General features: G+C 45.6%; 3 protein-coding genes across 4 annotated transcripts in view; 2 read left to right on the top strand and 1 right to left on the bottom strand.

The window, feature by feature from the left end:
- Positions 1-7,787, top strand: part of LSM12 (LSM12 homolog) — a 42,902-nt gene extending 35,115 nt beyond the window's left edge. The window contains exon 5 of the mRNA XM_007482405.3: positions 5,070-7,787. Coding sequence (XP_007482467.1) covers positions 5,070-5,129 — 60 coding nt within the window. The 3' untranslated portion in view covers positions 5,130-7,787. The remainder of the gene's footprint in view (positions 1-5,069) is intronic.
- A 132-nt stretch (positions 7,788-7,919) lies between these two features.
- On the top strand, positions 7,920-18,929 carry TMEM101 (transmembrane protein 101). Its single transcript, XM_001367860.4, has 4 exons — positions 7,920-11,065; positions 11,757-11,937; positions 12,383-12,529; positions 15,242-18,929. Exons 1-4 carry the CDS (start codon positions 10,929-10,931, stop codon positions 15,548-15,550), a joined length of 774 nt encoding a protein of 257 aa, XP_001367897.1. The 5' UTR covers positions 7,920-10,928; the 3' UTR covers positions 15,551-18,929.
- NAGS (N-acetylglutamate synthase) lies at positions 15,918-24,582 on the bottom strand. Of its 2 annotated transcripts, none has more exons than XM_001374507.4 (7): positions 23,888-24,499; positions 22,511-22,785; positions 21,942-22,155; positions 20,991-21,171; positions 20,350-20,521; positions 19,886-20,068; positions 15,918-18,465 (listed from the first exon to the last, which is right to left on the bottom strand). In XM_001374507.4, exons 1-7 carry the CDS (start codon positions 24,377-24,379, stop codon positions 18,312-18,314), a joined length of 1,671 nt encoding a protein of 556 aa, XP_001374544.1. In that variant the 5' UTR covers positions 24,380-24,499; the 3' UTR covers positions 15,918-18,311. The 2 variants fall into 2 exon arrangements, with proteins under 2 accessions (XP_001374544.1, XP_007482465.1); XM_007482403.3 differs by lacking the exon at positions 15,918-18,465 and adding an exon at positions 18,932-19,193 and having other exon boundaries at positions 23,888-24,582.
- Between the last annotated feature and the right edge of the window lie 994 nt (positions 24,583-25,576).

The raw sequence follows: 25,576 nt of genomic DNA, 5'->3' as shown, positions 1-25,576 counted from the left end.
ACTCTTTATACTTTTCTAGACATCTTGTAAAGTTTTTCCTGATTCTGGTAATTTCACTCAACATCTCAATTCATATATAGCCTTCTGAGTGCCTCTGAATTTTTCATATTTGTTATATTTTTTGTCTCAATACAATCCAGTTACATTATAAGCCATTATATTTTTTAACCATGCCCCAATTGATAGGCATCCACTTTGTTGCTAGTTCTTTGCTACACAAAGTGCTATGAAAAATATTTTTTCTTCTAAGCCTTTTTCAAGATAACATCCCAAGTTTCCTCAGTTGTTTTTCTTGTTCCTGAATAGTCACCATCTGATTACCCTTTAAATCAATCAGACCTATAAGGAACCATTAGAGATTATCTAGTGTAGCTCCTTTGTTTTATAGATAAAAGGGTCTGAAGTTCCAACTGAGATAAGTGACTTACCTAAAGGCTGCACAGGGGATTCAGATGAGTAACTCTGATCTTCATGATCACAGTCAAGCATATAACTAAAAGAAGGTGAGAAAGTTTCAATCTTGACGCTTGCCTGAAAGCCCTGGTAAAATTCATTCAGAGGCAGAGACCATAAGCCTTGGAAAGGATCAGGACCCAGATTTATGTGCTAACTTTAATCATCTAAGACTGGAGCTTATCAGTTAAAGTTCCACCAAAGAGTTTAAAAAAATTTTTTTTAAAACAAATTCTAAACATAAATGCCCCCCCCCCCCAAGCATTTCCATATACACAACACATAGTATATATGGAAGTGAATCTCCATTTCATAACTACTTTTTTCTCAATTAGTTTCTTTGCTGATTCTATAGAATTTTCTAAGTAAATCATGTCATCAGCAAATTTTACCTGTTTTTTTTTAAAGCATGTAATAAACTTCACTTGTTACTTTCTAAACTGCCTTCCTTCTGAATTTGCTTGGCTTCGGTATATTTCAAAAATTGTTTCAAATTCAAAAAAATTGTTTCAAAAAATTCAGCCTTGTTTTTGGCATTACTTCCCCATTCCATCTCCCAAATTAAAAATAGAATAAAACCTTGTGACAAATAAGTAGAGTCAAAATAAATCCATACAGTTGCTGTGTCCAAAAATGGATATCAGTTTCTGCATCATAAGTCTCTCCTATTATGAGAGGAGTAGTAACAACATGTTCATTGGAAGTCTAGACTTGGCTGGATATTGCTTAAACAGAATCCTTGTCTTCAAAAGTTGTGGGTTTTTTTTTTACTATTGCTTTTCTTGTGGATATCTGTTTTGCTTGTTCATACTCTTCAAGATTCTCTGAAGTCACCTCTGTTCTCATTGCTTACAGCTTAACAATAGCTCTTAATTAAGAATTGTTCTTTGCTTTTCTTTTGCAATTTAATCTTCTCATTGTGAAGTTTACTTTCAGCTATTCCCTTTCATTATCCTCTTCCTCCCTCTTTAACCCTGCCCATCCTTTCCCCTCAATTTTTTTCCTGCTTGTTTGATATATTTCTGTACCACACTGTGTATATGTGTATACTTTGTCCATTATAGATAAAAATGTAGTTCATTTAATGCAACCTTCTTGGACCCTTTCCTCCATGTTTATTTACTCTTCTCATACATCTTAATTATGTGAAATGGCAAGTTCCAGTCCTTCCTCCTTTCTCTTCATCCTTATTTTTTTCTTTAAAATCCTCTGAACAGAACCTATTCATCCTCAAGGATTGTTTTTCTTCTTTAATTCCCTCATTGCCCTTTAAAGACATTAAGTTTGTGAAGGGACACTTTCCTCTCCTGCATTAGAATGTTAGCACTATGTTATACAGCTCTGTCCAACTGCTCAACTAAATTTGCCTTTCTAGGTTTCTCTCTGACTCTTGTCTTTGTATTTCAAAGTACCTCTCAGCTTTGGTCTTTTCATTAGAAAGGCTTGAACATCCTCTGATCTACTTAAGATCCATTTTTTTCCCCCTTGTAGGATTCTGCTCAGCCATGGTAGGTAAGTTATTAGTTGTAAGCCTGTATCAATTGCCTTTTGGAATACTATATTTTAAGATCTCTGGTTTTTAGTAGAAGCTGCTAGATCTTTGGGGTTCTTCACTGCTTTCTTGATACTTGAATTGCTTCTTGCTGAGTGCTTAATAGCATTTTTTATTTTAAGTGGGAGTTCTGGATTTTGGCTATGATGTTCTGGGGCTTTTCTTTCTGTTGTTTCCTCCAAGAGATAATAAATGAATTCTTTAGATCTTCACTTTGCTCTCAGGTTTTCACAAAACTGGACAGTTTTCAGTTATGATTTTTTGAAATCTTTCTAAGCTTTAAAAAAGTCATTGTTTTCAGAATGCAATGATTTCATAATTTATCTCCTTGACCTTGTTTCCAAGTTAGGTTTTTTTTAATCAAATAACCTTTTTTTTCTATTTTTTTCAATCTTTTGACTTTGTTCTACTGATTCTTGCTGTTTCATGGGAGTCACTAATTAATTTAGGTCATTCTGGTTTTGTCATTTGTAAATTTAATGAGCATGTCACTTTAACTCAACTTAATTATGAAAATATTGTACAAAACAAAAGCCTATAATCCACTAGAGAACAACCTCCAGTTGTGATTGATTCATTAGTGAACAGTTGGGTACAGTTGATCAAGTGACTTATATCAAGTCCACAGGGACAAATAAGAGTTTTCAGAGGGCAGCTGGGTAGCTCAGTGGATTGAGAGCCAGGCCTAGAGCTGGGAGGTCTTAGGTTCAAATTTGGCCTCAGACACTTCCCAGCTGTGTGACCCTGGGCAAGTCACTTGATCCCCTTTGCCTAGCCCTTCCCACTCTTCTGCCTTGGAACCAATACACAGCACTGATTCCAAGACGAAGGTAAGGCTTAAAAAAAAGTTTCACATTGCTTTGCTGAAATCAAGATATATCTAGGGCATTCCTTCCATTTTACCAGTCTGATAATAACCCTCTTAGCAAAGGAAATGAGATGAATTTATCTGATATGATATATTTTAGTAAATCCATTGCTGGATCGTAATGATCTTTATGTGGTCCAAACATATTCGTTGAGTAGTTTATATGTTTACCAAAGATTGTTAAACTCTAGTTTTAAAAATTTCAGAATCTTTTCCTCATTTTTTTGAAAAGGACTTTTAGCCCTAATCTCCTGGCACCTTTCTGTTCTGCATGGTGTTTCAAAAATACCGCTTTTGCCATCACATCTGCAAATTCTTCTAATACCCTACTGTGTGTAATTTGTCTTGGTCTTCAGCTTCTGTACTAATTGGAAGGGACATGAAACACTTTTACTGTCTTTTCTCCAACTCCAGGCTCCCTCAAACTCATAGCATCATAGTATTTGAAACTAGAAGATAACTTTGGAGATCGTTTAGTTCAATCCCCTTATTTCACTGTTGGAACTCAGAGGAAACAAATCAGAAGGGAAGTCACTGTAAGTAGAGCCAGAATTAGAACTTAGGTCTTCTGACTGCACAATCATTGTCTAATCAGATGCTCAGTACTCATTAAAATATCTTTGTGGTAGCTGGTCCTCTTTTCACTCCCTTATAGATTCTCTGTGCTCAAGTCTGGGATCTTCATAGAGGGCAATGTTAGTGGGGGATGTGATGCTTTCTGATTATACTTAGGAGGGGGGGGTATGAAGGATGGATTTTTAGCTGATTTCAAGATATTAAGCAGAACGAGATACCACAGAATAGGAAGATAAAGAAATTTAGATATTTGAAAGGAAAGCAAATCATATTTCCTAAGGCAAGGCAGAGAAGCTACCTAATTGGTTGTAGCTTAAGCATCTAGGTCTCTAAATTTAATGAAGGACTTTGTTCCCACTGAAAATGTAGCTACATCACCTCCTTTGGTCCTGAAAAAATACCTTAACCTACTTGGTCTCCCTGATTCTTTTACCAAGATCTAGGGCAGTAACTTGCCTGGTGAATTATAGATGCTGATGGATTTCTTTGGTAGTGTTAAATGGATATTCCCAAACAGAGATACCTTGATCCTTCCAAGGAACAGAGTCTGGGCTCCAGGGAACAGGGAAATTGACTTTCTCTGACAGCACTTACCTATCTCTCCTGTGATGACCTCTCCTTTGATTTGAAAAACAGGTGAGACTTAGATTTTCAGGAAGAGGAGTGGGTAAAGAATTTTAATAGTGATTAGGCATCATCCTTCTTTCTTCCTCCTCCCATAATGATGTGAGTTAATATTCTTACTATCATAATTTCTTTCCTCATTTTCTGAGGTTTACAAAATGTTTTCCTCAACATAACCCTGTGAGGTAAGTAGTGAGGTAAGTAGTTTTCCTCATTTTACATGAGGAAATTTTTTCAGAGACATGTAGTGATGTGCTTAGGATCATGCAACTAATATATATTGAAGCTAGGATTTGAGTCTAGTTCTAATTCCAAAGTTCAGTGCTCTTTCCAATTGTTACAACTGCCTTTTATAGAATATAGCCAAAATGGAAAGAGCTTTAGATTTAGCTACTTATTACTTTTGTTACTTTGGGCAAGTCACTACCTCTCAGTGCCTCAGTTTCCCTCTTTAAAATTAGGGGGGGGGCACTAGATAATCTCAGAATCACCTTCCAGTTTTCACTCTTTGAACCCATGATGGAAATTACAAAACATGTTGGCCTACCCCAATCTCTCTCCCCTTCCTTCTCTTCACTGTATTTTGTTTAATTCCTCCCTTTGCCTGTGTAGTCAGTTATCCCTGCTTGGAGGTGGGGAATCTTGCTAAAATCCAAACAGGCTGGTGGTGATAGCTACTGGTCTAATTTCCCCTTGAAGTGGGTGGGTGAGTGGGCTGTCAGTAAAGAGATGGAGAAGGTGCTACACTTGGAACCTGAAACAAGTTGCTGAAATAGGCAGAGGTTGTGATGCCAGATACAACTTGGAGAACCTCAGCATTAATGAGGGTGGAGAAATCTTTACCCTTGTCTCTTTGAACCAAGTGGACTCAAGGAGAAATGTTGGCAATCACTGCCTGAAAGTTTTGAGTAGCACCAGATGTCTGCTTTGGGGATATGGGGGGGAGAAGCAGACATAGGAAACGTTCATTGATTCCTTTCTTTCCCTTCTTCCCAGAGCCCTGTAGGGACCAGCAAACTGGCAGAATCTTCAGAGGATGGAAACAAGGAATCCTGAACCAGGGTACCTAGGAGTCAGTGCCTGGGTCTCATTCTGTCCTTGCTACCTCAGTTTCTTCTTTATGATGGCAGATCATAGTTAGGCCAAACTGGGCAGCTAGGTGATATGGTGGACAGAGAGCACTGGGCTTGGAATCAGGAGTTCAAATCTTGACTCACTAGATTACCAGCTTGTTAACTAGTGTGACCCTGGGCAAAGTTTCCCTCCCAGGGTGTTATGATCATCAAATGAGATATTTATAAAGTTCACAGTGCCTGACACATAATAGGTGCTATATAAATGTTAGTTGTTGTCATCCTCATCCTCATCATTAGGTGAGCATTGGGGTTGTTAGGAAGAGTGGTTTTAAGATAGGGACCCTAGTTTATTACTGATGACAGTCTTTTTCTCCTACCTAGTGTCAGCAAACTTTCTGAGGGCTAGGGTAGAAAGGTGAGATGTTCAGGTTCCTCCAATGCCCAAGTGATATTACTCACCATCTGACTAGTGGGGACCCCAATCCTATTTCTTTCCCACTTCCCTCATAGGGTTTAGAGGCTAGCATTGCCATGGTGATAAATTCCCCTCCTAGGGTGGCAGCAAGCCCCATATGGGGGATAGCTATCAAACTCAGGTCTATAGCAGCAACCTGGCTATTCCTTGTTCTTGCCAAGCCCCTAGGACTGTGTTGGAAAATTGCCAAGAAAATGGCCTCCCTAGCTCTTCCCCCAGGAATTACCTGATGGTCCCTGGTTCTAGAATACCCACAGCTATCAACAACCTGCCCAGGAGATACTTTGAAGGGCTGTGGAGACTTTGGGTACGCATGCCCTGCAGTGCTTTATAGCACCCAACTTCAGAGCCCTCTGGCTTAGCTTTTTTTTTTCCCCAACCTTTTCTCTCTTAGAATTAATACTGTCTTGTTCCAAGGCAAAAGAGTGGTAAGGGCCAGGCAATGGGGTTACGTGACTTGGCAAGGGTCACATAGCTAAGGGAGTGTCTGCATTGAGATTTGAATCCAGGACCTCCCAGTCTCTAGGCTTGGCTCTCTATCCATTGAGCAACCTAGTTACATTAGTTTTAGGCTCCTTGCATCACCTCCTCAGCCATAACTGGCTTATGTATTTGCACCTGACTTTCCTGATGTTCTGGGCTTCTTTGAAAGAGCTGGACCTTCCCTGTGTGAAATCTCCTCAAAGTCTGTAGTTTTTAGAGACCCTGGAACTTCTTGACCTGAGCCATAGCCACTTGGTTCGACTGGAGCAGGGCACTTTTAGGGGAATAGGCTGAGGCCTTCATTTTGTAATAGGTGCTTCCCTGAACTAGCCGGAATACTCCATTCCAAGAAAATGGTGGACGTCTGTTATAGGCACCAGGCTCCTGTTTATAAGCAGCACTCTGCTTATGCAAATGTTATTCACAGAGTGTTTGGGATACTGGGCTTCACTTGCAAATAGCACATTTTAGGAAACTATATGGGGCCTGCTCTGGCAAGATCTGAACTGATGGGTATATTGTGCTGAATGGGTTTTAGGCTGTTCAGAGACGAAAGATAGGCTAGGAGTGTCAAGAAATTAGGTATAGGCGTATCCAAGCCATGATCCTCTTTTACCCTTCTCTGGTTCAGTTTTAGTGGTTGTCAGTAAGTACTTAATCAGTATCTACTATATGCCAGGCACTATGCTATGTTTGGGGTAGAAAGAATAGTAAAACAGTCCCCACTCTACAACTTGGTCTAATGAAACAAAATGAAAACCACCATGTAGAAATAACATGAGGCAGCTAGGCTCCTCAGTGGATAGAGAACCAGGCCTGGAAAGGAGAGGTCCTGGGGTTCAAATGTGACCTCAGATACTTCCCAGCTGTGTGACCCTGGGCAAGTCACTTAACCCTAAATGCCTAGCCAGTGTTGGCAAACCTTTTAGAGATCAAGTGTCCAAACTGCACCTTCAAGCTGCCTGTAAACCCCACCTTTACCCCAGACAGCAGAGGAATTGGAATTGGGCTGCTGGGTGTGGCAGTGGAGAGGGTGAATGGAGCAGCTCTTCTGCATGCCAGGGCACCAGTGTCATGTCTTCACCAGCATGTCCCTATCCCTTGCCACTCATCTGCCTTGGAACCTATAATTAGTATCAGTTCTAGGATAGAAGATATGGGTTTAAAATATATATACACAGGATAAATTCAAGATAAGTAGAGTGAAGGAGCTAACATTAAGAGAAAGTGGGAAAGACTTGAGAATGTTGTAGAGCATTGGACTAAGAAATAACTCCTCACTATTTTTGACTAAGTGTTAGTAATATAAGATGCCAGAATCTATTCCAAGACTGGAAATTGGGTTTCTTCTCCTAGGAATGCCAGGAGGGAGCAGAGGAGAATTGAGGGTATGGGATATAGCAGATTTGGGATGGAGTACCAAGAAAGCTTTTATTAACACCACCCATTGCAGCTCTGCAAATCTTAGTGTTTCATTGGTCAACGTTCCCTGGTCTCCAAAAGAGCTATATTTTGAAGCGGATCTCAGTTTGTAGATGATATCCAAAAAACAAGCACTTTCAGTTCTATCTAGACTTACAGCTTAATGACTTGTGTTCCTCACTGATGCACCTGCAGTTTTGTCCTCCAGATCTGAACTGGAGATTGGTCTCAGGAGAAATAAACTTGTTGGAGAATGGATTTTTTTGTTGTGCGTTTTTTAGTTTGGGGAGGGGAGGGAATACTGAGTTTGCAAAGTGCTTGTTATCTGTCATCAGCTAATCTCCCCCTGCTCCTCCCCCTACCCTCTACATTTCCAGTTGTCTAACATAGTCATACCCCAATACCTCCTCTACCCAGTGCCTCAGATGTCCGCACTATAGCCTAGTGCTTTAGATAAAAAAAAAATACACCTTATTGTCCACTAGATGTCCTATATTGTGCAAGACATTGGACTAGGGACTGTGAGGAATACATATCGGAAAATATATTGCAGCCCAGGGGAGATGACACATTAAACAAATACGTGGAAGCATATAAGTGCCATGAGAAAGGGATGGGGTAACAGCAGGAGCAAAGCAAGGACAGGGGAAGTGAATACAATTTGGCAAAAGCTTGGGACATTCAGAGGGAGATGGACTAGGCTTATGATTCATGAACAAGGAAGTGATGCGATGAGAACTTGACTTAGGAAGATTCATAAGATTATAATACTAGAAAGATCTTAAAGGTTATCTAGTTCAAACTAATTTGTGAGTAGAGGTTGAGTTCCTCACTGAGGCAGTAAATGGTTTAGAACTCGGACCTGGTGATTCGAAATCCAGCCCGTTTCCACTCCACCATGCCTCTGATCTATCTTATGACTGGAGGTAAGGAGAGGTCATTAGAATAGTCCAGGTGAGATGTCCTGAACTTGAGGAATGATAGTGAGGAGAAGCTACATGGGGGAAAAGGGGGAAGGGTTAGAAGAGGGTTATGAGACAGCAAAAGTAGCTAATGTATATTACCCTTTTAGAAAATAGGTTATTACTGATCTTTTGCTTTTACAATGCCGATATTTTCCCCTTACCAAAGAGCCATCTTTTGAAGATTTTTTTTTTAAAGAAAACGGAAGCCAATCAGTATATGGAAAAATGTGACATGATGTTTAATACTCCTGGGCTGTCTTCTCCCCCCAACCTCCCTCATACCTGTACAAAGACATGGAAGTAATAAATTACTATAGAAATGTATAAAATTAGGATTTTAGAGATATGACACTGACTAGAATACTGGGCCTAGCATCAGGAAGTCTTGAGTTCAGAATCCTGCCTTAGACCCTTAGCTATGTGAACCATGGCAAGTCACTCAGTTTCCTCTTCTGTAAAATGGGAATAATATTAGTACCTACCTTTAGGCTAGGACCAAATGAGATATCCGCAAAACACTTAGCATAGTGCCTGGCAGATAAAAGGTGTGGTATAAATGCTTATTTCCTTTCTTTACTCCTTCCTGGTATCATTAAGGTCTTCATTTTTTTTAAAAACACATCTATTGGCAGAAGAGCAGCAAGGGATAGGCAATGGGGGTTAAGTGACTTGCCCAGAGTTCCACAGCTAGGAACTGAGGTCAAATTTGAACCCAGGACTTCCCATCTCCAAGCCTAGTTCTCAATCCATCAAGCCACCAAGCTGTCCCCAGGTATTTTGTTTTATTTTCTAAATAAGAGAAGATCTGAAAATGTCAGAAGGGAAGGGGCCAGCAACGTTCTGAGAAGCAGATGGGGAAGCTATAAGTTTGTCACTATTTTCCAATATCTCACCTTCTATAGAAAGGATAAAAAAGTATTCAACAAAATTAGCCACATCAGTTGAGTCAGACATATATGCGGATTTTCACATTCACAGTCCCCATACCTTATATCCCTTTCTTCAGAACCACCTTGGGACCTCGTAATTGTTTTGATTATTTAATTTTTATATTGTATATATTGTTATAGTCATTGTGCATGTTGCTTACCTGGTTCTGCTTATTTGACTGCATCATGCTTCTCTAGTTTTCATAGTCATCCATTTGTTTCCCTATTCCTCAATTGATGGGCACCAAACATTTCTAGTTTATTACTTGCCGAGAAAGTTTTGGTGTTTATGTGAACCTGTCTATCTTTGATCTAGGGTAAATGCTTAGTCGTGGCATATGGGTATGTCCACAGGGAAGAGTCATTCTTAGCATATTCCAAGCTACTGAATGGTTAATTTATAGATCTATCAACAATTTATTAGCATGCCTGTGTTCTCATAACTAAGAAGACATTGACAAAGAAATTATCAAATGACAAAGTTCTGAAGGAGGTGAGAGGAATGAAATTGGATGGTCAGGTGGCAAGGATGCTAGAAAACAGGACATTCTCCCCTGAGGCAGAGGGTGAGTTGAAACAACTGGATTTTGTCGTGTTCAATGGAATGATAAAGAAAGTCCTTACTCCCCGACTGTCTATTACAATTATATGTATCCTTTGAAATCCAACTTAATACCATCTTTTCCACAATTTCCATCCTGTCCCCTACCCTTGGATGTGAACAGATCCCCAAATGGGGAAATAGACCAACCTTAAGGAGGGGCTTGGAGGCAGGATTTGGCTAGGCTAGATAAACCTAGTTAGGGAACAAACGAAGGGGCATTTGTTTAGCACAATACCAGTGTATCCTGTCCCTAGGGACTCTCCCGCTGCCTGGGAGGAGTCAGTGCTGCGATTAAGGACCTCATAGGTCCCTTCGATCCCACCCCCCACATAAAACAAGAGGGAACTGTGGGCCAGAGAGGAGAATTCACTTGCTCACAGTCCTGCATGTTTAGCTAATTTTCAAAAGACTGCTGGGAGAGACGGAAATTTGACTATAAAATCACGGCATTTAGAGCTAAAAGGGTCATAAGCGGCCCTTTCCCCTCCAAATTCCTCATTTTGCAGATGGGGAAGCTGAGGCTCTGAGAAGCGCAGGACGTGTCTCCTTCCAATAAGCTATGTTGAATCTATTTGCATTCCTGAATCTGGATTTAAAATGACCGAAATAAGCTGCAGCCAGCGGCCCAAACCAGACACGCGAAAATTGACAGCGTGGGAAGTACAGGACGCCGAGCTGCGCTTTGTCTCTGCAGACGGACGTCCCAGACGCGCTCGCCCGCGCCAGCCGGAACCACGTGTTGCCCGGTGTGGGTCGGGGCTGGGCTCAGTTTCCGGTCGGAAGAGAGAAGCCGGCGGCCCCGGAAGCCTCAGTTCGTGTTCCCCTGTCGCCTTTTCCTTCCCGCCCCCGCTGCTCCCTCCGGAGCGAGATCGAGGCCGGCTGCCGACTGTCCTTCCCCAAGATGGCGGCAGGGCCGGGCCGGCGGCGGCGGCTGTTACAACTGCTCATGCAGTTCGGTTCGATGCTGCTCACACGGTGTCCGTTTTGGGGCTGCTTCAGCCAGCTCATGCTGTACGCCGAGCGGGCCGACGCGCGCCGGTGAGCGAGCCCGCTCGGCCACCGTAGGCGGGCTGGGGGAAGGGGTGAACAAAGGGGAGGAGAGGGCGGGGACCTGGGGGGCGGTGCAGGAGTTGGGGGAGGAGCGAGATAGGGAGGAAGTGGGTTAGTGCAGGGGGAGGGGCGAGATGGGAAGGAAGAGATTTGTGCGGCCGGCTGATTCCAAGGGGGAGGCACCTACTAGGATTAGGTTTTGGGGTTAGTGCGTGGGACAGCAGCAGGTGTGATAAGGAAGGTAGCACGCCCTGAACGGTGGAAGAGGCATTCCTGCTCGTCGGGGATGCCCTGGGCTGGGGGGTGGTGTGTGGCAGCGCAAAGCTTCCAAGATGGGAGTTCTTAGGATCATATATTTAGAGCAGGAAGCCTTTCTTTGTAACCCCACCTCACCCTCACCCCAGGGCCTCGTACACACGAGGCGCTTAATAAATGCTTGTCGAGTTGACTTGAAAGACGCTTTACTTATGGATCATCTAGGCCGACCTCGTCTTACAGTTTGGGTAACAGGGTGCAGGGAGGGGTAATGTGTAAGTGACTTGCTCTAGGTCACACATCAAACTCAAGTCTTCTGACTCCAAATACAGCGTGCCATGGTGTCCAGCAGGAAACTGGCATAGGCACTGTGCCTGCTGGACATCTTGTAGGACCCCACATTGCTGCTCTGCTTACCCTGCAGGAAGCCGGACATCCCAGTTCCCTACCTGTACTTTGACATGGGGGCTGCTGTCCTCTGTGCCAGCTTCATGTCATTTGGAGTGAAGCGCCGTTGGTTTGCTCTGGGAGCTGCCCTTCAGCTGGCTGTCAGCACCTATGCGGCCTATGTAGGGGGCTATGTCCACTATGGAGATTGGCTTAAGGTGAGTGATGTCCTTCTCAGACTGGGGTTGTAGCAGCCTGATGGGGAGGAAAAAAAGAGTGGACAGCAACTAGAGTTTCTGTGCCAAAGCCATACAGAGCAGCCTTTGGTCATTTCCACTCCTGGTACCTAGGTGAGTTGCTAAGGTGCCCAGTCAGTCCCTTTGGGATGGGGTCAGGACCCCTGAGAATTGAGCAGGGACAAATTTGACATCAGTCACATCATGGGAAAGGAAGATGGCTTAAGGAATTTTTCTGGGAAAGCTGGTTAGAGGGGAAGGGGAGGGAGGAAAAGAAGACATCAAGACTGACTTTCTGGGGATGATGATTTGTGTATTGTAATGTAGGAAAAATTGATTGTCATGGGAAGGACAAAAATGAAGCTTTGCTCCGGGGAGGCTTCTTTGGATGATCTGTTTCTGACAGGTTCTCCTTTCCCATTTCCAGGTCAGAATGTATTCTCGAACCATTGCCATCATTGGTGGTTTTCTGGTGTTGGCTAGTGGGGCAGGTGAAATCTATCGCCAGAAACCACGGAGTCGCTCTTTGCAATCCACAGGCCAGGTGTTCTTGGGAATCTACCTCATCTGTGTGGTAGGTTGGGAGGGCCCATAGGGTTGGGGTGGTGCTTCCTTTTCATCAATATCTAGTCCTTGGAGAGAGAGTTCCAGTTAGCTAAACAGGATTGGGTCTTCCCCACATGTCAGTTATGCTTTGCCTGGAGATCTGGAGGGTTGCTGGCATTTTTTTGTCCTTTTCCAGGAGAGGAAGAAATGTCCTCAACCCACAAATCAACAGCTTAGCCTTACTAATGACCATGTTTCTGGGTGTTTTAGAGGCATGATGCTCTTATTTGCTGGACTCCCTATGTCTCTGGGATCAGGCTAGCTATTTAGTGATTTCTCTTATATCAGCACTGACCCTAGGGAGGGTTAGAATTAACCCTACAAATTCCAGCCCTGCCTGAGAAACCTGGGCTCCATTTGTACTTTGGAGTAGTTTGGTTCAGTTCAGGATCTCATGTATGGACTAAGTTGGTAAGGGGATAATTCTGGACTGACTCTATCCTCTGGAGTAATTATTGCTAATGGAAAAATGGGTCAGCCTCAGAACTCATAGCTTACACTTAGTATAAAGCTGTCTGTTCAGTTCAGCAATTCAATAAACATTTATTAAGGAGCAGATTATCTGGAATGCCCTTGCAGTAGATACTGAAAAAGACAAAAAATAAATAAGATCTAGTATCTAATGACCAGGAGCTAGTAGGCAGACAAAACATAATCATAGATGTGTTACTGGCATAAGACAAAAAAAGAACCTTAAAAGAGCTTTTGAGTCAGTAAATCAAGGAAAGCTTGATGGAGGGGAGGGAGCTCTTGAGCTGAGGGAGTACAGATAGAAAGCCAAGCCTTCTAGGCTCATTTGGAGGTGAGATCAGTTGTGTGTGTTGGGCACAATGAAAATGAAGGCAAACATGGATAGCTAGGTAGCACAGTTGGATAGAGTGCCAGGCCTGGAGTTGGGAGGACCTGGCTTCAAATTTGGTCTCAGGCACTTCCCAGCAGGGTGACCCTGGGCAAGCACTTAACCCTCATTGCCTAGCCCTTACTCTACTCTTCTGCTTTGAAACAGATACTTAGTATAGATTCTAAGACAGAAGATAAAGGTTTAAACAAAAGAAAGAAAATGAAGGCATATGGGTAGAGATGGAAAGGTGTGGCCTATATTTGAGCAATTCAGTTGGGTTGAAATATTTTTTGGAGGGATACAGACCTGTGATTTCATCAGCATCAGGAACTCTTGGTGTTGAGACTCCCTCTAGCTGTGCAAATCAGCAACTTAGTGAGTTGTCTAGGACATAGAGATAGCTAGAAGGGATCAAAGGCAAGACTTGAAAGCAAGTCTCTCTGTTTTTTGCTCCACTTGGTTCTGCCATTTTTCTTGGCTAGAATCAAACTTTGTAAAAGACACAATTCCTGTTTTTGTAAAACAGTTTGATTTGGTAACAAAGCATAAACAGCACAGCTAGCAGTCCTTTGGGATGTCTGACCTATAGTAATTCTTCTATGACCTGGCAGAACAGCTGGTGAGTTCCTGGCAGCCAAAATGATTTATCCTTCTCTTTCTTCCTTTTGACTGTTCCATGGCCATCCATCCCCTGACTGGTAAAGGCCTCCTTTCTGGGATATTTTGGTGATTTTCCCAGATTTTCTGACTCTAAGATCAGAGCTTACTAGGTGGCTCACTGGATTGAGAGGTAGGCCCAGAGATGGAAGGTTCTGGGTTCAAAATTGGCCTCAGACACTTCCAGCTGTGTGACCTTGGGCAAGTCACTTAACCAAACAATTATCTAGTTCTTAGAATTGATACTAAGACAGAAAGTGTTAGTTTTAAAAAAAAATCATGTTTTAGAGAGGATAAGAAGGAGGAAGACTCAGTGCCATTTAATTTGTGGATGAGGAGCTTATTAGTGATCCTAAGCAAATTGTTTCTGCAAAAGTAGGGAAGAAGGAAGCCTAATTGCAAGAACTTGAATGGGTGATGGGGAAATAAAGGCTTTAAATAAATATAAACTGATCTTTTTGGAGGATTGTCAGTGAAAAAGAGGAGAGATATGGGCTAGCAGTTGGCAGGATTATCAGGCTGAGGTTCCTCAGGAGAGGGAAGACCTGATTGCATTTGTAGCCAGAAGGGAAGGAGTGAGCAGAGAGGGATTGAACCTGCAGAGAGGTCCATTATATCTGTCAGGTAGGAGGGGTTAGGATTAAAAGGCTTTGGAAGGAGGAAGGCTAGTTTGCAAAGGACTACAGAGTGAAGTAGGAGTTGAGGAACTGGAGTTATTGGGTACATTACTCTTGTTTAGAGGTTAGTCAGTAAAAGCAAGGCTAGAGATAAGGGGTGTGAAATGGCAGCTGTGCAGTCAGCATAATTTAAGAATACTTTTTATTTTTTAAACCCTTACCTTCCCTGTTAGAATGGATCAGTCCTAAGGCAGAAGAGCAATAAGGACCAGGCAGTTGGGGTTAAATAATTTGCCTAGTGTCACACAGGTAGGAAGTATCTAATGCCAGATTTGAACCCAGTCCTCCCCTGTCTCTAGGCCTGGCTTTCTATCCACTATGCTATCTAGCTGCTCTGATTTAAGAATATTTTTAAGACTACTACAAATGAAGGATAAATCAGTGACTCTCTAAAGGGGTGTTCAGTGGTTGAATTTAGTCAAGATAAAGGGGAAAGTAAGCCAGTTTGGGGTAATGGTGTGACTGTGTCCCAGGGACACTGACCTCCCCCTGCTCCTTGCCCTAGGCCTACTCCCTACAGCACAGCAAAGAAGATCGGTTGGCATATCTGAACCACATCCCTGGAGGGGAGCTTACACTCCAGCTGCTCTTCATCCTTTATGGTGTCCTGGCACTGGCCTTCCTCTCTGGCTACTATGTGGCCCTGGCTGCTCAGATCCTGGCTGTGCTGCTACCCCTCATCATTCTCCTTATTGATGGAAACATCATCTATTGGCACCACACTCGTCGAGTTGAATTTTGGAATCAGATGAAGCTCATTGGCGAGAATGTGGGCATCTTTGGGGCTGCAGTGATCCTGGCCACAGATGGCTGAATGGCACCCATTAGGGATGGGGTGAGGGGCAGATTTTTTTTGGGGGGGTGGTACAGGGGATTTTCTTCCACAGGCTGTTTATTTATGTTTAAAAAAAAATCCAAAACAACCAAAAAACTTCCTTTTGTCATGATTGTCACAAAAAGGGTCTTTACCTTCTTCCTGTAGGAAATGCAATTCAAGGGAAAGATAGAAGCCCTTGCAGCTGTGATGGGGTGGTGTAATGAATTCCCCAGGGGTCCTCAGGAATATCACAGGAGAGAAAATTCTGGAAAGATCAGAGGCTTGTGATAGGGGTTGGGGGTGGGTAGAGGAAGGGAGAAGCTGGATAGACAGAGGCAGACCAGGAGAGAAGCAGAGACATGGAGAAAAAACAAGGACCAGATGTGTATATTTCTTTTTGTACAGTGTCCAGTACACTAAGCTCTTGATGAGAACATTTCAAGTGTGTATGCATGTTTGTGTGCATATATGTATATGTCCCCATCAGTATATCTGTCCAGCAGCATTGACCAGATTCAAGTAGCCAAGGAGACTGACCCAATTCAGTTCAAGTTTCAAGTGTTCTCTGGGTTTCTGGAGGACAGGGGCAATACCTGTCAGCTCCCTTCACCAATGTGTTTCACTTTTCCTCCTTGGCTGGGGCCCAGGCTTAGGTGATTCAGTACAGGACAACTGTTCTCCAAACCACTATCCCTACTTTTTTTTTTGAAATCTTCTCCAGGCTCTGCCACATCTTTGCCCCTAGTTGTGGGATAAGCTTCCTGGGGACAAGAGCACCTCTCTTCCTGTCCTTTTCCTTGCCCCACATTCAGTATACTCTGCCATATTCCAGAAATAAACATACTTTATGAATTTGCTTTCCTAGTTTCCCTGAAGGTATCTTTGCTATGAGTTGGTTTTTTACTCCAGATTATATCTTCTAACTCTTGCCTCCCACTTTGTAACCTGTCAGAGAAGACTGCCCTCTGTTTTTGAAGTTCCACTCTAAAATCCCCCTACCCACAACCTTTGGTTCAATTCCATTATTGTTCTTCAGTTTGAGTGTTTCCTGATGGATCACTTAATTTTTTCCTGCTACCACTCAAGTAAATTCCCCAATCCGTATTCTTCAAATCTTTTTTTTTTTAAATAACTATTTATAAAGGGCAATTAGGTAGCTCACTAGATTGAGAAGCAGGCCTGGAGACAGGAGATCCTCGGTTCAAATCTGGATGCAGATACTTCCTAGCCATGTGTCTCTGGGCAAATCAATACCTATTTCCTAGCTCTCACCTTTCTTTTGCTTTGGGTTCAATACACAGTATTGTCTAAGATGGAAGGTAAGGATTTAGAAAAAATTATGAAGAAATATGTAGAGACCTATTTTCTTGTGTAACTAAAGAGTAAGGGACTTATTTCTGTCCAAATGTGCAGAAAGGTAAAGATGACAATGGCTGGGGTGGACTCCTGGCTCACTGGAACTTGGGCATCTGCTCCTGCTGTGGCCTGGCTTATAGATACTGGCAAATAGCCCCACTTTCAAAACTCAAAATTTAGCCTGTCATCTGAGTTTTTAAAATGAAAATGTAGATAGGTCAGACTCTTCCTTTCTCTGTCAGCTGATGTTGGCAATTTGATGTTACTTTAGCAGCTTTTACAGGAGAAATGTTGCTTTCTGCACTTACTGGATCTGAGCTTTTGGCTTTTCAGGAGGGGAAATGAAGGAGGGTCTCTCCAGAGGCCTGTTTTGCCCTGTTTGGATCAGGAAGGCAAGTTTTATAGTGGGGAGGAGATCTTGGGCTATAGAGAGAGTAGGACTTGAGGCTGTTGCTTAGCCTGAAGTTCACTGGGAACTGTAGATGGATCACTTCTGCTTTTCTTTTTTTTTTTTTGATGACTTCTTTTTCTGCCCTGCACTCTTATGGAAGGTAAGAGTAGAGTCTTTTCATGAGGGGCAAAGTCTTGATCAACAGAGTTTGGCTCTAAAAACAATGAGCCTAGGGCAGTTAAGTAGCTCAGTAGATAGAGAGCTAGGGTTGGAGGTCCTGGATTCACATCTGGCCTGAGATACTTCCTAGCTATATGACCCTGGGCAAGTCATTCAACCCCAGTTACCTACTCCTTACTGCTTTTCTGCCTTGGGGCTAGTACTTCGTAGTGATTCTAAGGCAGAAGGTAAGGTTTAAAAAAGAAAATGCTCCCACTTTGCTATTTTTCTTTCCAAACCCAGGAAACTCTTCTGTGTCCTATTCTCTCAGGACTTTGCTCTCTTTCATTGTCAATTGTTCCTCCTCCCACCCCACCTTGCCCAATTCTGAAAGCTAAAAATTTAAATAGGAGATTCAAGAGAAATCAAATCTAAGACTGGAAAAACTTATCTTAAATGGCGAAATATAGGGTAGGCGAGGCATCTGCGGACAGGAAACCTTGGATCACACATGGAGGTGGCCGTGTATTTCACCCACATATCAATTGGCCAGGGCCAACTAGGAGCCCTGACAGGATATGGGTTTTCAGGGCTAGGCATCAGTTGCTTTGGAATAGCTGGCAGTACCCATACTCCCTCCAGCTGAGCCAGCCTCCCTATTTCTGCTACTTCACTGGCTCCTTCCCCTCCCCAGAGTACAAGGGCCTCAAGGCCTTCCCCTCTCCCTTTCTTTTCGAGTTCCTCAGCCAGCAAGCCTAGGCTTGCCTCCTAACTTCCTGGGGACCACTACCTCAGCATGGCTCATGAGTGTGCCCTTAGTTGGGCTGGGGCGTGAAGGGTTGATGGTTCTTATCAGCTGCCTGGGTCAGAGGCAGGTTTGCAGAAGGAGTCAGGTAGTCCCTTGGCATGGTTAACCAGCTCATAGGAGTCACGGATATCAGACAGGCCAAACCAGAAGAAGATCCACTGTTTGTTGGAGAAGCTGCCATCACAGTTCTTAAAGTACCTGGGGTGGGGAGGGAGCATGTCAGTGCATGAGGGCCCTCCTTCAATCCCAGAACTCCCAACTGCCCTGGCTGGTGGGGAGGATTCCTTGACTTGGGTGCTGAGAGGTCCATGCTGCCTTCTTTCTGGGTAGTGTCATACTTTGTCCAACAAGGGGGCTGGTTCTTGTTCTGAAATGCTGGAGTGCCATCTCAATATTTTCTTGGCCTAGTCTAAATCCTCACTTCCAGCAGGGCAGGGTCCTCTTCCCTAGAACTATAATCCTTTGCTTATTGCCTGGGACCAAAACTCAGCTGGGAGGGAGCAGGGGATGGCTGAGTGGAAGTAGGAGAACCATTGCCTAATTCTAACCCAGGGGCTCTTATGGTACCATGTTCCCTGTCCATAGTAGTCTGGGGAAGCCTGTGGACCCCTTCTCAGAATTGTGTTTTTAAATGCATAAAATAAAATACATTATAAAGAAAATATATTATGCTGAAGTCGTTTCTATTTTTGTTGTTGTTGTTTTGAAGAATACATGGACCCTTGGTCCAGAGAGATGAAAAGGAGTCTATCTTGTAGAGGAAGTCATTGAATTAGTATTAAATAAAAGCCTGAGGTGCTGCAAGTTTGTCAATCAGCTGTGTGCACATACTTGGCTTCTTAGAGGAAACAAGCTTGAGTAGAATTATTGCTCAGTGAGTAGCAGGAGACTGGGTGCAGCATCGAGACCTAAGGCAGTAGTAGGACCTGGAAAATCAGAGGTGCTCCATTGCTTTCTGAGAGGGTGAGTGGAATGCTTACAGGAAGTTTAGCTTGGACTGAAGCAGGGACAGATGAGGAGCAGACTCCAGAATTAAAAGGAGACCAGAGAGAAGACTGGACTGGGAACAAGCTGAACCAAAGTGAATGGCTATAGATATCTAGGCTTAAAGGGTCACAGAGAATCTTTTTAACTAGATGAAAGTGAAATTGTTACTATCTGATGAGCACCAGTGAATCCCTACCCCCTCACCAGCAGGGATATGATAAAGAAAGGGAAGAGGCGTGATCTCTGGGGAATCTGCAGTGAGGGGAGGCCTCATATGGCATGCAGAAATGACAGTAGAATTCCTGGGGTTGGTGAGGGAAGTCTGGGCCACAAGAGGGTCAATGAGACAGATCTGCCAGTCCTCTGATGGCAATAGCAGCTGCTCCTTAAACCATAGGAATGGATACGTAGACTTGGAGAGAATGTCACTGGCACAGTACCAGGGTGCCATTCATATTCGCAACGTGAGTGCATTGAGCCAGGAGAAAGGAACTTGGATTCCAGTCTCTGGCCATCACTAACTTGCTATGTGACCATGAGTTTCCAGTTTTTGAGGGTTCTCATTGGTCAAATAATGGATCTTGGTGATCTATCTAGTGTCTTTAATAGTTCAAATATAGATGATGCTTACCAAGGATTGATAGGATTGGTGACACGGGATCTCCAGAAAAGTCGATGCAGATCCTGCCTCATGCACTCCCAGAGCATCTGACCCGAGCCCTGGCCTTTCCGGCTAGAATTCACCACAAACTTGTCCAGGTATGGGGTGCCCCCCAGCACAGGTTCAGTAGTCAGGATGGCTGCAGCATTGTACCTGGAGCCAGGGTAAGTGGTTCAGGGTCAGGGTTCCCACCCTTATCATCCCCAACCTCACCAGCAGCCTCCTCTATCCTTCTACTGGCTTAGAAACCTGTGGGGCTTGTCAGCATTTCCCAGAGATTCCTCAGGTCAGACTCTTTACAATAGTTGGGCCAATTTGTCTTCTGTCTCTCACCTCACTCTCTCTGGCCTCAGCCCCTGTCTGTCACTTCAAGGAGCCACAGATACTACCCTTGGCAGAGGCCCCAGCCTTAGACCAGCACTACCTCAGCTCACCCTTCAGAATAGTAAATGGAGTACAGACGTGGTCGAAGAGAGACCAAATAGTCATCCCGAAGCTTCTTGCCAAAACTCGCGTTTACAAGGTCCACCAAACGTGTCTGATCCAACTTCTCCAGGCTGTCTACTCGGAGCATCCGCTCGGCGTTCTTAAAGAGGGTCCCTGATCCTAGAACAGGGAGGTAACAGGGCAACTGCACTGCCTACCCCCCACCACTACCCCTGTCCTGCTACTGAAAGGTAGCAGGGATTCCACTATGACTTCCCTCTTCCCAATATTCCCAAATCTGCCCCCTTGGCTAGCATTATCTACCAGGCAGTGGCCTGCTCATTTCCCCCAAATGCCCCCAGAGGGAACAAATGGAATGTGGCACTGACCTAGCTTGAAAAAACATCTCCCCAAGACTCCAACTATTTCGGTAGGGTCAGTTGCCCCACTGTGAGATTTCCCCATGCCACTGTTACCACCTTCCCCTGGGAACCATTAGGAATGAAGGGGGTAAAAATTAGTAACCAAGTAGATATTGCCATGAGCCTACCGTATCCATTTTTGTTGCCAATCTTACATGCCCACTGATACCCTGAAAGCATTTACCATACCCATTTTTGGTAGATCTCTCTCCACTGGCTAGGCTTACCCTTGTTGCTGAAGAGTTCTGTAAGTAAGGTATTGGCAGATGTAATAACAGCTGAGGAGTCATGGGATAGACGGCTCAGCACATCCACAATGAGCCGAATTTGCTGCCTCTCCTTGCGGTTCAACCACTGGGCATTTGTCACTAGGTCCAGGTCAGCTGGCAAGTTCACATTACTCAAAACCTAGAGGCAGGGGGAGAGCATTACAGTGACTCTCACTAGTCCCTTTCTCTGATTGTAGAAGCAAAAGAACTCTACACAATGACTAATGGAAGAATCTTGGAGAACTAGGGACAGCTAGGTGGATAGGTCTAGAGACAGGAAGATAGACGTTTTTCTGAGTTCAAATCTGGCCTCAGATATTTACTAGCATGTAACCCTGGGCAAGTCACTTAACCCATTTGCCTAAAAAAATATCTTGGAGAACTGATAAAGGAAATGCCCTCCCTCTTGGTAGAGAGGTGGCCTTGGACAAGTAATTTTCCTTCATCAGCCATGGCTGCCCTGTCAGTTGTTGGTTTTATATATTATTGTACTTTGTTACACAGAAGGGTTTGATGAAGATAGAATGAAGGAAGTTAAAGGAAATAACTAGCATAAAAACAAAAATGCAAAGATTAAACTTTTTTAAAAGAAAAATCCAGAGGCTGGTCTGATCTCAACAGGTTCTTTAGGTATAAACCGGATCCCTCTTGGTCTCAACCCCTTCACGGAGTTCAATGTGGGGTCTTGGGCATTTCTGAATCCAGGGGGGAATGAGTACAAGGTGATATTTGGGAGGCAAAGAAAGGCCACTAGACAAAGGACAATCTGATTTAGCTTTCTACTTTTTGTGCTGTTTACTTGGGCAAGTCTGAGAGTAAGTATGGGGCTCTAGACCCAAGTTCCTGGAATTGGTGTAGGATGAAGACAGGAAAATGGAAGATGGTTCCATGTTCCCCAAGTTCTAGTACCTTCTCATGAGCATCTCGGAGTCCCCCTGTGGTGTTGAGAAAGATGATCTTGGTGGGCAGCAGGGCCTTGGCCAGAGCGGCAGTGACCTCCAAGGAGTTGAGCAGCACAGAGCGCCGGGCACCTGTCTCGCCAATAGGACACAGGATGGGGATGCTACCCGACTCCAGGCACCATTTTAGCAGGTCTGTCTCCACAGAGACAATGCCACCATAGCTGCAGGTAAGAGTTGCAGTAGGGGCTCAGCTGTCTGGGGTTCCATAACTTAGGGAGCAGGAGGCACAGAAGAACAAGGCACCAACTTTCTCTGGTGTGTGTGGGGGATGGCAGGCTTGGAAGTGTATGAGTTTAGGAAGGGAGGGTTACTATTAACCTGGAAGGAGTTAGCAAAGAAGTCAGCAAAGATGAGCTAGGGAGTAGTACTGTCAGGGTTGGGGATAGACTGAGTCACCCATGGAACTCAGTGTGAGTGCTACATATTTGATTGGCATAGAGTGATCAGTACAGAGTAGCATCGAGGAAGGTTGAGGGTGCCTGGGGAAAAGGGGATGTGGAGATGAAAGGTACTTACGTGGCATGGGGGGCAGGTTCAGCAGCGCTCAACACAGACCCTCCCCCAAAAAAGGGCACGGCTGTGGCTGCATTGTGTCTAAGGGAGTCCGCAAGGATCTTGCAGCTTTGAGCCATTTGAGTCTTGGCCTCCCAGAAGGAAAGGCGGCCAGAGGTTGCCATGGGTGCTGGGAGTCCAAGAACCACAAGTGGCTTCATATCCATCCGTTGCAGGAAGGCTAGGGCGAAGGCCAGACTTAGGACTGCCTCTGTGCACCTGAACACAGCTTCATCCACCTTCAGAGGAGGTGATCAGAGCGTTGGGTATGGCCCGGCCACTAAATGTGCACTTAATATTCTCACCCTTATGTGATCCAGGGTCACTATTATTTTGGTGTCCTTCATATCTGAGCCTTTCCCTGTGTAATGCCAATGCCCTCTGTCTCTCAGATGTCTACACCAGTGCCCTCGTGCTTACAGATGATCCCTGTGGGTATCTCCCATATCCTCCTTGGATGCCATCTGCCAAGGTGTCCAATGTCCACTGCCACCCATGCCCCTTTGTCCTGGCCCCAATTCTTGATGTCTCCCCCGTCCTGAGCACAGCCATGGCCGGGAGGGAGGGGTCTATATAGCCCTGAGCCGCTGGGGGTTTCAGCAGCGCCTTCCAGGAGCCTTCCCCCTTCTTCTTCCCCGCCAATGCCCAACCCTAAGGGGCTCGGATTACTCCGCCACCTCACCCTGGACCGATGTTCCGCCCTTTGTTCTCCCCACCCCCCAATCTCATCCTGGTTTCTTCCACTGTCCCCTCCCCCTGCTCGGGAGGTGGCCTTGGACTCCAGGGCTTACATAGGGCAGGGTAGGTGGGGCATGGGCCCTTGGGGGTGGGCCAGAAACAGGCAGGCTGTCATCCTATTCTTTTCCATTCTCAACTGCCACGGCCTCTGAATTCCAGCAGTAGCTCCTTCCCGCCCCACCCTAGTCCCGCAGGTAGTTTCTGTGCTTCTCACATTGTGTTCTGTGACACCCCTTGGCCTCCCACTTTCCACTTGTCTGCCCTCCTCCAGTCTGAGAAGCGTGCCCTATCTAGGGGAGACACCATTTGACCCTAAGAATCAGTGGTCGGACTGAAGGAAAGACCTAAGACGGGCAGTCCGGGGCTGGGATAGCTCCTCTCCGACCTCATTCACGCTGCCCATTTGCAGGGTCAAAGGTGTCCTTGCGCATTGGGCCAATGCCCCATCCGTAGCTGGTCAAGGGCCATCCACACTCCTCTCCCCCAATAGGAGCCCCATTAGTTTTCCCCAGTCATCTCCAATAATGGCAGGCTCCCTGTCGCGATATGCCAAGCCCCATATCGAGACATGCCTTGCCAGCCCCTGCCCAGGACGTGTCTCACCTCGATGATGGCAAAAGGTTTGTCCGCCGAATCATAGGTGGTCTGGAACTGTGTGAGCCAATGCCTCGCCTCCCCGGGGCTGGCTCCACACTCGCTCAGGAACGCCTGGATGTCCCGCTGAACCAGCGAGTGGCTGGAGCGCGGCGCTGGGGCCACAGCAGGCGGCGGCTTCTGCTGCGGCGGCGGCGGCGTGGCTGCTGGCCCCGGGAGCGTGGCGGCTGCAGGCGGACCCACTCCCGGAGGAGGTCCCCTGTCACCTACCGCCTCTTCGGGACCGCGCTCGACCTCCTCTCGCGGCGGTTGGGTCCGGACCCGGGCAGTACTGAGGCGACGACCAGGACTGGCACCCCCGGATCCCCGGCGCCTAGCACTACTGCTGAATCTACGGGAAACCCCCAGAGCTCGGAGCCGCGAATTTGCCCCGGTTCCCACCCCTACCCCTGCAGCCGCGGCCACCCCAGCCAGGGTTCGGGTCACTGGAGCTGTCGCCATGGTAACCACGTCGGCCACCCTGCTTGAGATTGTCTGGACCAGGCGCCCCGCTCCCCCCGGACTCTTAACCCAGAGGGGGGCGGGGTCCAGACCCGGGCAGCTGTGGGGCGGGACTCAGTTCGAAGACCTATTTAGGGCGAGGTTAAGAGGCGGGGCCCGGAGACCGGCCACCCAGGTGTCCCATCCCTCCCATCCGCCACGACAGACTACTGAGCAAGCCCTAAGTCATGCGGTTCTCGTGATAAGACGATGGGATGCCTTTGATCTGCTGCCAGGGCCAGTTCCAGGAACAGAAACGGATAGGATCCTGGGCCAGCAAAACCTGGTGGCAGGGGTAGGCCCAGGGAGAAGAGATCGACTGTGGGTGGGAGAGGAGCTGGGGGTGCGGGGGTTGAGGGGCTGAGGGACGATTGCAGAGTTAGAGAAAAGATTAAAGGGAGTCTGGGAATTAAAGGCTCTCGGACCCTTTCTATTGGCCTCCTCTGGACCAGGGTGAGGGGATCAGAATGGGGAGGGCAGAGGGCTGGGACAAGGATTTGGACAGGAGGCAGGGTTAGGGAGGAGGGAGAAGAGGCAGGGAAGAGGGGCCCAAAGGGAAAGGGAGAGCGGATTAGAGGAGATGGGGGTTAGGTTGGAGGTGAATTATCTCCAAAGTTCTATGGGCTTCCAGCCACTGTCCCCTGGGAGTAAGGATTGCCTGGTTATGGCTGACCCCTTGATTCCCCAGTTCCCGCTCCTCTCTAGACTCTTCCCAAAGGCTGAGTAGCTAGTGGGATAATGGCAGAGGTCCATCCCTCCTCCGCCTTCCCCCGTGTAAACACAAGCTCCAGTTTGTTTTTCTATCACTTGCTGTCCTCAACTGGAGTTTAGAGAAGGGGAGGGGAAGAGCAGTGTTGTACTTCTAACTAACTAGATTGATTCCCCCCCCCCCCCCCATTTCCTGCTTGGGAATCTAGGAGGAGATCAATGAACCAATGTAATCAAGGATCCAGCTCCCCTCCCCATTAGTGGTCCACCCCCTGTGGACTCATCCTCTCTCTTAACCATCCCTTTCTCCCTTTCCCTTCTCACTGCTACATTTGAACCTGGATCTGCTTGGAAGCAACTAGAACCAACTTGCTCCTGACCAAGAGACCAACAATGCTGAGAATTTGACCCTTCCTTAATGTCCCCCTCTGCCATTTTTCCTTGTCTTAA

This window comes from Monodelphis domestica, chromosome 2 (genome assembly GCF_027887165.1).
Source record: "Monodelphis domestica isolate mMonDom1 chromosome 2, mMonDom1.pri, whole genome shotgun sequence".
Classification (NCBI taxonomy): domain Eukaryota; kingdom Metazoa; phylum Chordata; class Mammalia; order Didelphimorphia; family Didelphidae; genus Monodelphis; species Monodelphis domestica.
Note: the sequence above shows the minus strand (reverse complement) of the source record. Positions and strands in the feature narration are given on the sequence as shown.

What these genes read in the sequence shown, in the direction of transcription:
- NAGS (XM_001374507.4), bottom strand. Translation starts at nt 24,379, where the DNA reads ATGGCGACAGCTCCAGTGACCCGAACCCTGGCTGGGGTGGCCGCGGCT. An exon ending in GAACCTGCCCCCCATGCCAC is followed by an intron (nt 22,156 to 22,510) that starts GTAAGTACCTTT and finishes TCTTACCTGCAG; the next exon opens with CTATGGTGGCATTGTCTCTG. An exon ending in ACCAATCCTATCAATCCTTG is followed by an intron (nt 18,466 to 19,885) that starts GTAAGCATCATC and finishes TCCCCACCCCAG; the next exon opens with GTACTTTAAGAACTGTGATG.
- TMEM101 (XM_001367860.4), top strand. Translation starts at nt 10,929, where the DNA reads ATGGCGGCAGGGCCGGGCCGGCGGCGGCGGCTGTTACAACTGCTCATG. An exon ending in GAGCGGGCCGACGCGCGCCG is followed by an intron (nt 11,066 to 11,756) that starts GTGAGCGAGCCC and finishes CTTACCCTGCAG; the next exon opens with GAAGCCGGACATCCCAGTTC. An exon ending in ACTATGGAGATTGGCTTAAG is followed by an intron (nt 11,938 to 12,382) that starts GTGAGTGATGTC and finishes TCCCATTTCCAG; the next exon opens with GTCAGAATGTATTCTCGAAC.